This window comes from Macaca mulatta, chromosome 3 (genome assembly GCF_049350105.2).
Source record: "Macaca mulatta isolate MMU2019108-1 chromosome 3, T2T-MMU8v2.0, whole genome shotgun sequence".
NCBI lineage: Eukaryota > Metazoa > Chordata > Mammalia > Primates > Cercopithecidae > Macaca > Macaca mulatta.
In genome coordinates, this window is record NC_133408.1 from 143275565 (window position 1) to 143291475 (window position 15911).

The 15911-nt window shown below is 34.8% G+C and overlaps 1 protein-coding gene across 1 annotated transcript in view; it reads right to left on the reverse strand.

Annotated features, from left to right (window-relative positions):
• The window catches only part of RELN (reelin), a 510458-nt gene that overhangs the window by 204672 nt on the left and 289875 nt on the right, over window positions 1–15911 (reverse strand). The window contains exon 11 of the mRNA XM_028846151.2: window positions 12159–12304. Within this exon, the coding sequence (XP_028701984.2) occupies window positions 12159–12304 (146 nt within the window). The remainder of the gene's footprint in view (window positions 1–12158; window positions 12305–15911) is intronic.

Consider the following 15911-nt stretch of genomic DNA (forward strand, 5'->3'; position numbering starts at 1 on the left):
TGCTCATTTCCTCCCCTATCCTAGGGCTACATATTGAAGAAAATTATCATACTTGATCCAACATTTCTATGGGTTTGCAGAGGAAAAGGAATTGCATGAGCTCAGACAGCCTTGTTTTCAGTTTCAAATTTTCGGCTGGCTGATTACTATTAGCAATGATGGGGAACTAAAAGAGGTAAGCTAATTAGTTCATTTTAGGCTCTCAATTATGTCATCAGGAGTGTTAACAAATTAAAGGACGATGTCATCTTTCAAATCAGCAAGCTTCTCTTTTAGAGTAGGTTCAACTTATTTTAACATGTTAAATAATCGATTTTTAAATGTAGTCTGGTTAACTATTTTTGTTTCTAAATATCCTTGGTGACTTTATTATATAAAAAGCAATTTTATAAATCAAAAACAATTGTTAGTTACTGAATATTAATAATTATCCTAAGGTATGAAGATATGTTTCTTATCAGGAAAATAAATATAATATTTATTAGCCATAATTTCTTCATCCAAAGCTTATATATCGAAGTGTCTCTAAGCAATGTATTTAAGCCACAGGCTCAGTTCTCAATATATGGACAGCAGTTTCATCAAATTTCATTAAGCAGCCAAACTTTGTTGGAAATCATTATATGCAAACAGAATTACAGCTATTTTAGGTAAAATGTTTAATCATTCTAGTTTTTGAAAACATGTATATTTATTCCTTGCACAAAGTTTATCATGTATACTTACTTTAGAATTACTTAATTCTATTTTCAAAGCAAAGACTATCCAGGGAAATAATTTTTAGGAACACCAAACAAATAGCATATATCTATAATATCACACATTTGGCAACAGATATCAAAGGAGATGCGTGAATTATTTTAAAATACATTATAGGCTGGGAATGGTGGCTCATGCCTATAATCCCACCACTTTGGGAGGCCAAGGTGGGCGGATCACTTGAGGCCAGGAGTTCAAGTTCAGCTTGGTCAACATGGCGAAAACCCATCTCTACTAAAAATATAAAAATTAGCTGGGCGTGTTGGCGCACACTTATAATCCCAGCTGTTGGGGAGGCTGAGGCATGAGGATGGCTTGAACCCAAGAGGTGGAGGTTGCAGTGAGCTGAGATTGCACCACTGCACTCCAGCCTGGGTAACAGAGTGAGACTCTGTCTCAAGTAAAATAAAATGTATCACATATCATTATATATATATAATTGTATACTTTGTATAATTTATGAGAGAAGTTTGATATTTTGATCTTGTGTTTAATATTTAAAAAGTTGAAATATTTGATATTTTAAAACCGATTTTATCTTTAGTATTTATTTCTGGCCATGTCTAATTTGGCCTTTGTTATGCACACAATTAACTGGTCTACATTTGGAAGAAACTGGGACACACAAGGGTAAGTGACTTGCCTAAGGCCAACCACCTGTTCAGCTCTAAACTTTAGATCTTTTCTTTCTTGATTTGCTGTGATTTTCATAGTTACAGTTGTAAAAAGGATATTATGTATACCAGGATGATTATGTTGAACCATCCCATTTTATAACAGATTTGGGACAAATATATTAGAAAATTCTTTTTAAAAAATTTTAACAGGTTACATCAATCATTCAAGGAGCAAGCAAACGGAATAGTAACTTTTTGAAATAGCTCTTAATAGTATTGCATCATTTGCAAATTAACCAGAAGCCTCTTTTGACGCATACATGAAAATTTCACACTGGTTCATTGGTCTTTTGCTTGCTCCATTTATCCCAATTAAACCACTCAGCCTACTGATCCACAAAGCAAGTTAAGGTTATAAATGATGCAGATGATGACTCCTTTTTGACATCTATCTGCTTTAGAGTATTTTTAAAGTGAAAAATTAAATTGAAAAAGAATTTTCATGGACTAAAAGAACCTTCTATTTAAGTGAGAAATGAGATTAGTAGTCTTTTTCTTCTATTTGTTGTAAATGAAAAACTTTTCTAGATTAACTTAAATGAGTTATTATCACTTCTACCACAACGTTGTGTGATACGATTCAGAACATATAATAACTTTCAATCTTTATTTAAATCTTACATATCCATTTTTTTTTTCTCAATTAGTCTTTATTTCTCCCACTCTAACTGTTGGAAGATAACAAAAGTGAAGTTACTTCCTTTAGAAATCCAAATATTTATAATCAAGTGAAATGGGAAGTTTAGTCTACTTTGAAGAGAAAAAGGCAGAGATAAATCTGCTTTACTGAATTTTTACAAGATTTATGTTTTGCAAAAGTCTTGTTGCTTTGAATAACTACTTTGCATTTATTAAAAATTCAGGAGGAGCCTGTTATAGCACAAACCCACTCTTTCAGGAATTTGTATGAACACTGGCTAAAACATTGTTGGAGGCAAAGTATCCTTAAGGAGATCCCAGAGGTCTATCAACTACCGGGGGACTTCAGGTGGAGTCTTTACTCCCCAGACTTCAAAGTCCCAATTTACAAAGCCACAAAGTTGTGACCTTGTAAAAATTATATTGTCCCTGACTCTCTCCAAATATACAAAAATCACATTGTACAAAAATTATATTGTCCCTGACTCTCTCCAAATATAATAATTACATGAAGTAAAATTATAACCAAATCTTTGAGACCAGTAGTGGTTATTTGAGGAGCTCCACAGGTTTGTCAATAACTCGGACGGCATGGCAATTTCCCTCCAAAGGTATGTTACTTCTCTGTGGTTTAAACTATGCTTTCCCTAAGGAAATGCAGTTCTATGTGAAGTGCATTTGAAGGAATGTCTGCCTGAGGGAGAGAGCTCTCTACAATGCAGCAATTTATATTTATTCTTTTATGATTCATTCTAAAATTAAAAAACCCTTACCTTATTTATTATAAATACAGTGGTATCTATTATTTACTACAAATAGAATGAGGTGAAGTTGGAGCACAGAAAAAGTTTTCTGATCAATAAAATGCCTTAAGGCAACTCTGTTCCTTAGAGATAGCAAGATCACAATAAATACTTAATTTATATTTTTAAAATAAGGCTTTCTGTCTTTTCTGTCACTAAAAGAGTAATATTTTTGTAAGCAAAAAGTAATTTAAAGAGGTGTCTTAGCTGGAAAGCTGATGGTCTTCTCTATCAGGTGTTTTGGAATTCTTTGTAACTAGGATTAATTATATTTTAACCAGCTCATACTCCAATACTTTTAAGAATGATATGTATTCTTGGCAGGGTAGCTTGGCAATAACTATCAAAACTGAAATTATTTATGTACATATGTATGTATATGTGTGCATATACATCTGATTATCTAGTTTTCCTTTTCCTTTTAGGAACTTACCTTTCAGAAATATTTTAACAAGCACACAAGAATGTTTACTACAATATTCTTTGTCTGTCAACAGGGGGGTTCAGTTAGATTAACTGGCCTTTGTGAAATAATGAAGATCTATATTTATTGACTAGAAGGGACTTTCATAATATGTTTAAGTTTTGAAAAATCAAGTTGAAGTATATACGCAAAGTGTGATTCTAGTGTTTTGTGGGTTTTTTTTTTGGTATCATTATGGAAAAATTTCTGAATGAATAGATGCCAAAAGTTCAACAGTGAAGAATGGGAATTAGCATGGTTGGGAGATTTTGGACTTTTACTTTGCTCATTTTCTTTGCAATAAGCAAATAATTTCCAGGAAAAAGTCAGGTATTCAGTTTATATGAATTATAATTCACAGTGAAAATTTAAATTATCTCAATATAGGTTGATGAAAATATTAAGAATATGAACATAGGAATTAGAGATCTAATATCTTAGCCAGACCTTTTCCCTACTAATATTAGCATAAAAGGCAGTAAAAGTAATGGAACATTTCATATTTTCTATGAATTTTTAAATTATATTATTCAGAACATATTAAAACACCTAAAGTTGGTAACTTTAAGTATGAACTAAGATCCAGAATAAAGCCTGGCTATAAGATCCTATATTGACCAAATTAATAAGGTTTTAAAAAAATCTCATATAAATCCTCTGAGGTCGAAAAAGTTCATTACACTTATAAGGTCTATATTTGGGATGAATGCTCTGCTCTTTAATAAGGGATGTGTCATAGGTAAAGACCTTCCACATTCATTTATATTCATGAGGTTTATCTCCAGTATGAGTCCTCTGAAGTATAGCAAGATGTATACTTTGACTGAAGCCTTCTCCACCTTCATTGCATTTATAGGTTTTCCCTCCAGCATAACAGCTTAGGTGAAGGTAAAGGGATGAGCTCAATTTGAAGGCTTTCCTGAATGCATTACATTTCAAAGATCCTTCTCTTCAATTGGTTCCTCTCGAATTTAATTTTGTTTTAGGTTTTTATGACATGCATCATGTTTATTTACACTCTCGTTGGAACAACACTAATAAAGAATATTGGGTTTCAGAACGGTTAGAAAGCACCCAGCTTTCTCATTAATAAGACAGTAACATAACCCAGACTGGAGACTGTTTAGAGAAAATGATGTATTGCCTGGGACATTACAGAGTCTCAATAAATGTTGGTTTCCTTTTCTCCTCCTGTAAAATGTAGTGCTGTTTTCATTTTAAAATAAGTCAAAGTGGCAATTCAAATGAACTTCTAAATTATAATGAGTGTTTTTACTTTTTTCTTGCTATAATTAATAAACAACCTTAGATGAAGTTGCAGTACAGTATGCAAAGAGTTATTGCTCAAACAATCTTTAATCAAGGATATATTTAGCAAAAGATAAACTGTCTACACTTTATCTACCTGTAGGTCTTTGGCACTGTTTAAGATTTTAGCTACAATCTATCTGGGCTCCTAAATTTATTATTTATGTTATTTAAATGGTTAAGTTTTGCTTTAATAAAAGTGAACATGACTGTAAAAACAAAACCCACTTAATATAATGTTAACTCAGACTGCCAAACTACCTTCAATTCATTTACCTTGAATTGTAAGCTTACATAAAATCCCTCTATAGCGTTATGAGCATTTTGTGAAAGTATTTGAAATAAGAGGTAACAATTCGTCTGGATAGGAAAGTGTTCTAAATCAGAGGTAACAATTCATCCTACCCAGATGGATAGGATGAATTGTTACCTCTGGTTTAGAACACTTTCCACTAAATTTTAGTTTAAGAGGGTATAATTTGTGGAAAATAAGATGCTTAAACCGTTCGGAAGAGCTCTAAAGAAATTTCAGCCTATTTTTAATGAAAGTGTCAACTTACATCAAAAGGGCTACAGTAGAGATTGTTCTTGTTGCTCTATATGCAAATTTGTTTTTTCCTGGTTATATGTTAGATTCATTGGTTCTCTCTCTTGGGAACAAGGATAGGGAGCCAGTTGCTGCATTCTGGATGCTCACATGGACAGCTACTTTGGGGCTGGGGGCCTATTAAACAACTCAAGTATGGCAGTGCCAAGAGCAAAGATGGTGTGGAAACGTGCTATAAATTAAAGAAGGGCTCAGAACTTCTGTGAAGGAGCTGCAGAACAACTTTGGCACAGAGAACTTATATACTTGTCATTTGAAAAATTACTGTTTTAATATTTAAACTATAAAAACAATTAGCTTAAAAAGAAAGCAATATTAGCACTTAGGTCAAACGAAAATCAGAAAAAGGAGGAAGTAATACATCTGTTTTAACAGCCTGCAACAAGTTTACTTCGATCCATTTTAGCACTTGTGTGGTTTTTAAACATATCCAATCATCATTTTAATTAATATTGGTTTTTTCCCAATGATATATTTCTTGTTTAGAGAATGATTCAGGTTTCATTGGCTATTCAACTTTGTGTTTAACCTTTTATATCTCATTAATTAATTAATATCAGTATAATTTTCTTTTGAGCACCACTTTGCCCATATCATATTACTGACAGTGTTTTGAATAATAACTGATTTTTAACTTGTTTATTATGCACCATGCTTTAGGCAAAGTGCTCTACATGTATTGATACATGAAATATTCCTTTTTCGCCCTTTTAATGCTCAAACTTGAATTCTATCCTATTGTAATACGCCTCCCTGCTGCTTCTGTTACATGTGCCTGGTGTATTAGTTCCTCTTTGACTTTGAATTTCTTTTGTTATTATAGTTTAAGTCTCTCATAAGGGCAAATATACAGCTTATTTTTCAAAATTTACTGTGAGAATCTCATTTAATAAGTGAATATAACTCACTCTAATTTTTCACATTACTGATATGTTTGAATTGGCTCCTGACCAATTGTTTTCTATTTTCTATTTACCCTGTATTTTATTGTTTATTTTTCCCACTTTCCTGACATTACTGAACTATGTCTTCTTTGTTCTAATGTTAAACTAATGCTTTAGAAGTTATATAACCTCTCTCTGGCTTATCTACTTTTTAACACACATATCTATATTTATTTAAAGTTTTCTATTAACATTAAGAGTTAACCAAGATCTACAGTTTCATTCTAAACATGTTAAGAACATGCGCAATATTTTATTTCCTTTTTCAGCTTCCCTTCCTGCCAGCCACCTTCTATACTTCTCATGTTGCAATCTTTTGTGTTTTAATTTCAAATTTTTGTTAAACTTTTCAAATAATCCATACTTATTTAGACTGAAGTACAAGTTTTACTTTTTTACTTGTTTACTACTCTTTCTTGAATATCTCATCTTCCTCTTGGATTAGTTTCCAGGAATGTATCCTTGCAGTAATTCTTCCAGAGAGGGTGGTAAACTTTCTGAATCCTGTGTGTCTATAACATTTTTATTTTTTCCTAATACGTGATATTTGGCTGGAGAAGGAATTTTACAACTCAAATCATTTTCAGAACTTCAACATAACTGCTTCCTTTGAAAAAATGCTTAATGCTACCAAGGAAAGTACAACAAATCTTACCTAGAAGCTTTAGAATTTTCTTTTATTGGTGTTCTAAAATTTCTCCCTGATTATCTAGGACTGGGTACTTTTCCATTCATCCTGCTAAACATTTTCATTCATAGCCACTATACCTTTCTCCTCCTCCTCTTCCCTACCCCTCCTCTTCTTCCTACTCCTCCTTCTTCTCCTTTTTTTAATCTTGGGAACTTTTTTCAATTATTAATTTGAATATTTCATTCCATGTATTCCTTCTGGCTTCTTCTTTAATTCCTATTATTTCTAATGTTGGAAGTGTCACTTATCTCTTAATATCTTAATATCTCTTTTTCTGTAATGAAATAACATTTCAAGACTCAAATTTCCAGCTCACTAATTTGTTATTCAGCTCTGCCTATACTGATACTCAGGGAAAAAAATCCATTAAACTTGTTTCACCAATCATATATTGCCATTTCTCACATCTCTAATTGTTTCTTCCTCATAAAATTTGTTCTAATTTCACAAATACAGTATACGCCCTTATCCTGCTGAGGATATTAATTATACTTCTTATACAATCTCCATTAGTTTAATCTGTTACTTCCTTTTACTTACTTGGTTCCTAGTTCTTTAGTTTAATGCTTTACTTTTATTTCTTTTACATGGAGGTGGTTTTCTTAGATTTAGTGATTTAGATTATTTGCTTAAATTCATATCTGCTATTCTCTCTTAGTTTCGGTGGAAAAATGCCCACTCACTGGGAGCAGATGTGCCCCTGGGTGAGGATTTCCATGGGGGCACAATGCCCTGCTTCTCCATTCCACGTGTCCATATTCATTGCTTGGTCCTGGGGGCATAAGTCTCTGCTTAGAAGTGGGTGTAGTGAGGGCCAGGCATGGTGGCTCATGCCTGTAATACCAGAACTTTGGGAGGCCAAGGCGGGCAGGCGGGCAGATCACTTGAGTTCAGGAGTTTGAGACCAGCCTGGCCAACATAGTGAAATCCTGTCTCTACCAAAAGTACAGAAAATTAGCTGGATGTGGTGGTGCGTGCCTGTAATCTAAGCTATTGGGGAGGCTGAGACACGAGAATCACTTAAACCCAGGAGGCGGAGGTTGCAGTGAGCTGAGATGGTACCACTGCATTCCAGCCTGGGTGACATGGTGAGAATCTGTCTCAAAAAAAAAAAAAAAAAAAAAAAGAAAAAGAAAAAGAAAAGAAAGAAGTAGGTGTAGTGAGGGATTCACCTACTTAGCAGTCCTTATAGCCTCACCCTGATTCCTGTGTGCAGCATCCATGACCTGAAGCAATACTGAGATGCATTTTGTAGTGTCTCATTCAATATGTGTTCTGGGCTATTGTCTCCCTCCTTCCATCAGATACCTCCTCTCTCTGGTCCAACTACGGGTCACTTTCTTGTTTTTTAGTGTCATTATAGACTCGTTTGCTTATTTTCTGTCATTTCCAAGGATTTGGGGCAGGTTGGCAAGATTAGAACATACTGTCTTGATTCCAGCTTTTAATATTCATTACATTTGTGGAGTTTCTCTTTTGCACAAATATTGTGGTAACAGCAGTAAAACAGATTTTTTTAAAAAAGGTGTTTGAATAGTAAAAGCATATAATGTTTACGTTTGGGATGAAAGGCAAATATACAAATTCCATGTGCAATGTTCTACAAAGCCGCCTTCCACCTAAAGACAGCCTCAGCTAAGTGAGATGTGGTAGCTGCTAATTCAATGACATGCTTGTAAGGTTAAGCCAAAGTTCAGAAAGACTCACATAAATTGTCAGTGTGTCTATTCAAGTTTCTCCCTGCCTGAACTAACAGATGTATCTTCTCTAGAAAAAAGGAAAACACAACTTTAAAATCCCACTTAAAAAAAATAAACCTATCAACATTGGATTTTCGGACAGCTAAGCGATATGAAAGGCAAATGGCTCTTGCGTCCTTGTGATCTGAGATAAAATACTTTAATTCAAATGGTGGGAAAATATGGATAATTGGGAAACTGGTTTCCCAAAAAAGCCATAATGGCTTACTGGCTATCTTTTCTTCCTTGCCATTCATATTAAGTCTTTTGGAAACATTATTAGAGAGGACTGCATAATCTTTTTTCTCTCTCATAATTCTTACGGAAGAAAAACCTTGTTAAAGAGATGAAAGCATTATATTCACATTAATAATTTTTTATTTCTTAAAAAAGTGAACTCAAAGCAGTAGAATTCAGTCAATTCAACTGGCCACCCTTGAATGAGTGAGGATTGCCAACTATGTTTTCTGTCTATTTTAGCAGATGAGCTTACCATGATAAATTGTTTGTGTGGGTGGTGGTGGATGAAAGAAGAATGAGACAAATATTCGATAAACTGAGCAGAGAAAATAGAACACATCAAGAATTTCACTACCAAATTCTTAATCTATTTTCCTGTGTCAGCTCTTACCTTAGGTAAAAATGCTTCACATTAATTTTATTTTGTGACTTTTAAAAAAATTGAATCTGTGACTAAAAATTATTATATCAGCATTCTTTCCTGGACCAATAAAGTAACATTTGGGATCAGGTGGGAGTGCAGGCCCCCCCAACCCACAACACACACAAGCACACAAAACACCATGGATTAAATTCTTGCTAGAAGAATTACACCACTTTTAGAATTTAGATAAATTAATTGCAGAGCAATGAGAGTGGCACAGGTGCTTTTCTCAAGCACATGATTATATCTTATTGGAACAGAAACCTGCTGACAATGACAGGGCCTGGAAGTACCAGCTTCTTCACTGTGACCAAAACCTTGGTCAATCTTCACTCCTGAGAAATAGCCAAAGAGCATACTTAAAACCACCTGAATCATTTGGTTAATAGAATTTCCTCCGATGATCCTCTGTGTCCATATTGACTTCAGCTCTTTTTTCAGGCATAAACAGTTTTAGTTCTTTTTTTTCTGTTTGGGGGAATGATTTAGTTGTAGCCAAAAATTCTCTTGTATTATTTGTGCTGTAGGAAAGCAGAATGTCTGATCTGTTAATTGGAATATATAATTTTTGCCAACTATGTTTCTGGACTAGTATATTAATCTTCTAAACTATGCTTGGTTTCTTCTAATATCAAGTCAATTCCTTTCTAAGCTTACTTCATGAAGGGGTTTTCCATGTTTTTGTACCAAGTCTCCACAAGTGTTACTCATAGAGAGCTGAATGGACTATTCATTCTTTTACTAAGGCATTTATTGTGTCCTTTTATAGACAGGCTTTGCTAATAGAATAAGCTAAGAAGATGGGGGGCATTTTGGGAGAGAGAACAGCCAGTATGAAGGCCATAGGTAAAAATAAATTTTATTTCCCCTCCAAACAATAAGAGCAAGTTACATTTAAAATATTGATTTTTCTTGGAAGATACAGGCACACACAGAGAAGGAGAGAGGTGGAGGGTGAGAAGGAGAGGGAGGACGGGGAAGAGACAGATTGGTATTTATGTGTGAATCAGAATGGTACTCCTGGAGAGGAAATGCATCTCTTTAGTTCTGCTTTAATGGGATGGGGGCTGGTAACACTGGGGAATCATCTGAGTCCCCAGGGGCTCTGGGACTCCCTGAAGGGGGTGATTTATCCCTGATATATGGATGGAATTAGTGTGGAGAGATGAAAGTGTGGGAGTAAATGAGTCTCTTGTGCCTCAACATTTGGATCCCCTCATCTGTGATCAAGCTCCATAATCAGGAAAGGGAGTTGAATTGGTCTTTTTCTTTTTTTTTTTTTTTTTATCAGTAGTCAGAGAGAAGTGATGTGCTGGTGATCCTTTATCTCCAGAAGATAAAGGTAGAAAGATAAAGGTAGAAAGACTTCTGTGCACTGTCAAAGCTCTGGATTCCACCAAAGCTCTTTGATCTGGGAGGGGAGCGGACTGTTCTTACAAGAGCTAGAAGGACCAGAAACCACTGTTTTTTTTTTTTCCTCTAGAGTCTCCCCAGCCTGACCCTGGAGAGATCCTAGAGGCTAAAATGAGAAACAGGCTTCTGGTATCTCAGGGAGATACTGGAGCTATACTGCACATGGAGCTTCAGGGTGTCAGGAAAGTCAGAAAAGGCCTTGTGGGTTTAAGGACTGAGCCTTGGTGCTGGGCCTGTAGAGGTCAATAGGCCCTGAGTGGGTGGAGTCATTCAGATTCTCAGGCTTCTGCAGAGGCTTAGCCCGCTGTGCCACAGGCTGGACCTGAGTCACTTCCCTGAGGCAGGGAGGAGCAGGGCTGGGTCAATGCAGTAGAAATTCAGCATTTGACAGTGAAAGACCCCATTGTGGCCGCAATGGCTCAGGCTGAGGGTAAGAATTTTTGTGTTCTTTCATAGATAAGCTTTGAGGATACAAGCTAAAAAAGACAGGTCTTTCTGGGAGAGAGAATGGAAGAGTCTTATTGGGTTTGAAAGAAGTTCTTGGGCAAGGCACAGCAGGGAGCCCAAAAGGGCAATACTAGCCATCTTGCCACTCAGGGACTTTGAAGTTTAATCAGTTTTGATTTAATCTGTTGAGATCAGAGTGACATGACTATACATCAAATGTTGTATTCTGGAAAAGTTTCTCAGTCAATAAATTATTGCTATTTCATATTCATTATAAAATTATATTTTATGTTAATTTCATTCATCCCTATCATAGTGTTAGAAAACATTTGCCTCCAATTCATACCACCTTATGGGTTGAGTCTCTAATCTTATTAATGTTTCTTTTCAACTTGAACTTCTGAAAGTGCTGCCCAATTAGTAGGATATATATTAGGGACTTAGGACCCAGAAGGCGGCACACAGCTCAGAACGGCAAGAAAGCACTACCATCAAAGGATGCTCACTGCTTCAGGTCTCCTGTTTCAACCTCAGTCCCAAATTCCTCCTTTATAAATCTCTCAAAGATAAATTTTATCCCCTAAACAATTTTTATAGATCAAAACCACATTCCAATGAAAATCAGGTAGCAGCATCTATAAATCTCAGAACCCAGGAAGACAAATGAAAATCTCAATATGATAGTAGTGGGAAGATTTTGTATTCTATATAAACATTGGGAAAAAACCTTTCTCCCAGTAAAAGCTGAATAAACTAAAATGAGATATAAGTGAGTCAAGTGAAGTTAAAAGCATTTGCAATCACACATTTTTAATATGCAAAAAATAGTTAATTATAAACTTAGAATCTTTAGGGTAAGTGCACCCCTTTTGGCTTGTCTACGATAAGAATCATCAGTATTGATCTAAGTATGCTTTTGCCATTTAACAAAATGCATTTAAAACATGTCCAGTAGAATAAATGTAAGTGCTACGTACACAGCATGGGAGATAGCAATTACTTACCCTGTAGGCTGGCTCTCAAATTCTTCTGACCATTGCTCTTGAATATCTTCTGTGGAAAGATCTACATCCCGGGTGGTGGCAAAATTGAACTCGCTGCCTTCATTTCCATGGAAATAAATGGAGTTCCCATCTGACTGACAGCTATGCTATAGATGAAAAGAAAGCATGGGGTGGCTGTTGAATTGGTTTTGTAGCTGTATTTGTCTTACTCATGTATAATTAGAGTTTTTAGAAAAGTTATTGTATTAGTTCCTCTATGATGGACTCTCAAATCAAAAGAGCTTGTTACCTCTTTTTGCCTTATTTAATTCAATTACAATTTCTTTCTAACTTATTAAGTTATTATAAAAAAGGAGTCAAGAGGGCATTTGAGCTTTGCCATCTCTGTCTGCAATATGAAACAAGAATATTTTAATTGGAATAATTTCCCATCTTTACCACTGTCCTTGTTGTGGGAATTAAATTTGATAATGACTTGTCATGTATTTTAAATTCTGTGGTTATGGGCTAAATAGCATTGACCTTTTCAATATTCCATATATTTCTTACTTGCCATTCAAGTCTTCCACAATTTATCTGTAAATGGAATATGAGTAGAACAGCCAGCTAATCTAAATACGCAATGCAGAAAAGGTCAAAGTAAACCCAGATATAATCACATATTCTCAACCAGTTTCTGAGTAAAAGTTTCTGACCAGACCTAAAAAGTGCATGCAGTCCCAAATGAGGAACTGGGAAACTACAAACTTTGTTAATCCCCAAAAGAACATATAAAAAATAAAGAAAATATATTTCTTGTGATACTTTTTCTAATGACATTTTTTTTCAGCTTGAAGAGAATAAAGGCAAGATCAAACTCTGGAGGTAGTAAATGTTATTTACTTTAAAAAATTATTATAAGTTTGCATTAACATTTTTTGGTAATAAGTCATATATACAGAAATGCTTGGGGCTGGTCATGGGAAGCTAAAACAGTAAAAAGGAGAAATAAAAAGAGAAATGCTATACATGAAATATCAAACATTCTTTTAAGTTTTATATACTCTTAAAATGAAACAGACGAAAAAAAACCAATTGGACAAAACCTATCAGTCAAGCCCAGGGACTGTGAGTTCTGTAGGGCAGGGACAATGTCCATTTTATTTCTTGTTATATTCCAGGTCTTAGCACAGTGCCTGGCATATAGCAGGCATTAAAAAATATTTGTTAAATAGTTCAACAAATGAATGAGTGAATGACATGGAAATACATTTTAAGGTAATTATTTTTTAAAAAAGATAAATTTATTGTGTATGCCTAAGATATACAACATGATTTTCTAAGACACATACAGTCATGTACCACATGACAATGTTTCAGTAAATGACAGACCGCATATACAATGGTGGTCCTATAATATTATAATGGAGCTAAAAAATTTCTATAACCTAATGACGTCATAGTCATCATAACATCATGGCATGATACATTGCTCATGTGTTTTTGGTGATGTTGGTGCAAACAAACCTACTATGCTGCCAATCCTATAAAACAGCATATAAGATTATGTATGGTACACAATATTTGAAAATCATAATAAATGACTTTTGGGTGTGGAGGGGGGTGAAGTATTGCTCTTTGAATATTCTCTTCTTTAGAGTCTTAATAGAGTGACATATTACCAAAGAAAGGCTGTGACACACCCAAAGGAAGCAGCCATCCCTCAGCAGGAGATGGCTGGATGTTCCCTGTCTCTTAGCAAGATGGGACTGTCACTCTCTAGGCAACAGGGTCTGGAGATGCACAGAACCCACACAGCTGCAGATGGCTTGCTCTGCTCCCCACCATGCTAAGGAGATCAAGATATGATTTCTGCCTCTGCCATTCTGAATAGAACCCAGTGTTCTCAAGGTTTGCAGTGATAAAATGCTCTTTTAAGGATATATGAGCCCGTAGTATACTGCGCCTGTAAAACTGGGGATGGTCTTTGTGAAACCAGTGAATTCCTGAGCTATTTGAGAGCAATGGGTATACCGAGTCTCCATTTCTTTCTAAGGAGTTGATAATCATAGGCCCTGTATTTTGGAGCCTTATCCAGGGTGGGGGGCCAGATTAGGGTTCTCATTCTGAGAATGGCTAAATCAATTACAAGACAAGTTAGAATTTCATGTTAATTCTGTTTTAGGATTGGTCACAGTGGGCTTGCTGTCTTGGAATTAGCCTACTTCCTAGATGCTCTCCAAACTACAAATTTATGCCTGAATGCATTCAGACTGAGATAGTGTCCCTGGGCCTTGCTTGCTTTCTATCGGCATTTCTGGCTCTGAATGGGAATCCATGGCTTCCTTGGTTACGCATTGCTTGAGCTTTCTCCTAGAATCTAACTCAAGTAAATTTAGCACGTACATTAATTGAAGAAATTAAGATTTGAAAAGAATAAAAATTGGAAACCAAAAACAATTAAGATGATAAGGACTGAAATCCCTCAAGGAGTTTGGGGATTGGAATTAGAAATATGTTGAAATACATTTTCTCTATTTAATGGTTCCATGTTTTTGCAGAAGCCATTTAACCCCTCTAGGCCTCAGTTTCTCAGGTTGTAGAATGGAATCAATAGTATCTATTTGCTAGAGGTGTTGTTAGTGGCACAAATAATATATGAGGAAATGCATTCTGAAACTTCTAAGTGCTACAAAATAATCATTATTTCTAAATATATATATATTTTCCAAAAATATGCTATTACATTTCATATGCCTAGCAAACATGATGGAAAAATAGAAGAGCACTTCAATCTATTTTTAACTACTTTTCATCAGAATAGTCATTAAAATTCTTCAGATCAACTTAAAACCTTTAGTAACATGCATAGAATATGTCCCACAATACAACAGGCAAAAATACTGCAAACATTCATTCATCTTCAGGGCAGACTGAATCATTAATTAGAACTTTAAAAGCCCTCCTCCAAATTTTGGCAGATTATCAAATATTCCTAAAACAGGAAATGCAAGATGTCTGATGCCACTTTTCTTACAGATAAGTTTGCATTATATAACATCAATCTACTATGTTAAAAATCATTGAAAGCATGAAAAGAATTTTTAAAAATTGGTCTCAATTTTAATACCTATTTTTGTTCAACATCTATTTGAACTCCTATCATTTGTATGCAGTAACAATTAAACTCTAAACAACTTCAAAACCAAATAAATGTGTAACTTTGTAAGACACATGAGCTCTTGATATGAAAAAAACAAGAATTTTTGGAAATCAGGACTATTTTATTTTGAGCATCATGAAAATCTATTAGGTTTTCTTTAGCAGATGATTCTAAATCACATGTCACTTCCTGAACCACAGCTTTTGATTGACATACGGTGAATACACATCAAGCAACTAAGCATCTATTCAGGGTGAAATAAAGATATAAATTCTGCAGCTGGCTCTAAATTTTTATTTCTATTTCTAGCACTACATTATTATATAATTATAATTGTTTGTACTTGTTTCATTATTTAGCCTTGATCAATGACATACACTTTATACTTCTAAGTACTAGCAGATTACCGATTTCTAAAGTCCCTTAAGTATGGCTCTTATGTGTTTCTCTTTGTCAATCAAAAATATTTTCCTACTTTGCCACTAAATGGATTTCCTTTACTTGACAAGCAGGACGCAGTGTAACTAAGTGACAATAATTTGTCATTCAGAAAATCATCAACAGGAAACATCAGTGCAAATTCCTCAATATAACAAGTCCTTGGCCACAAT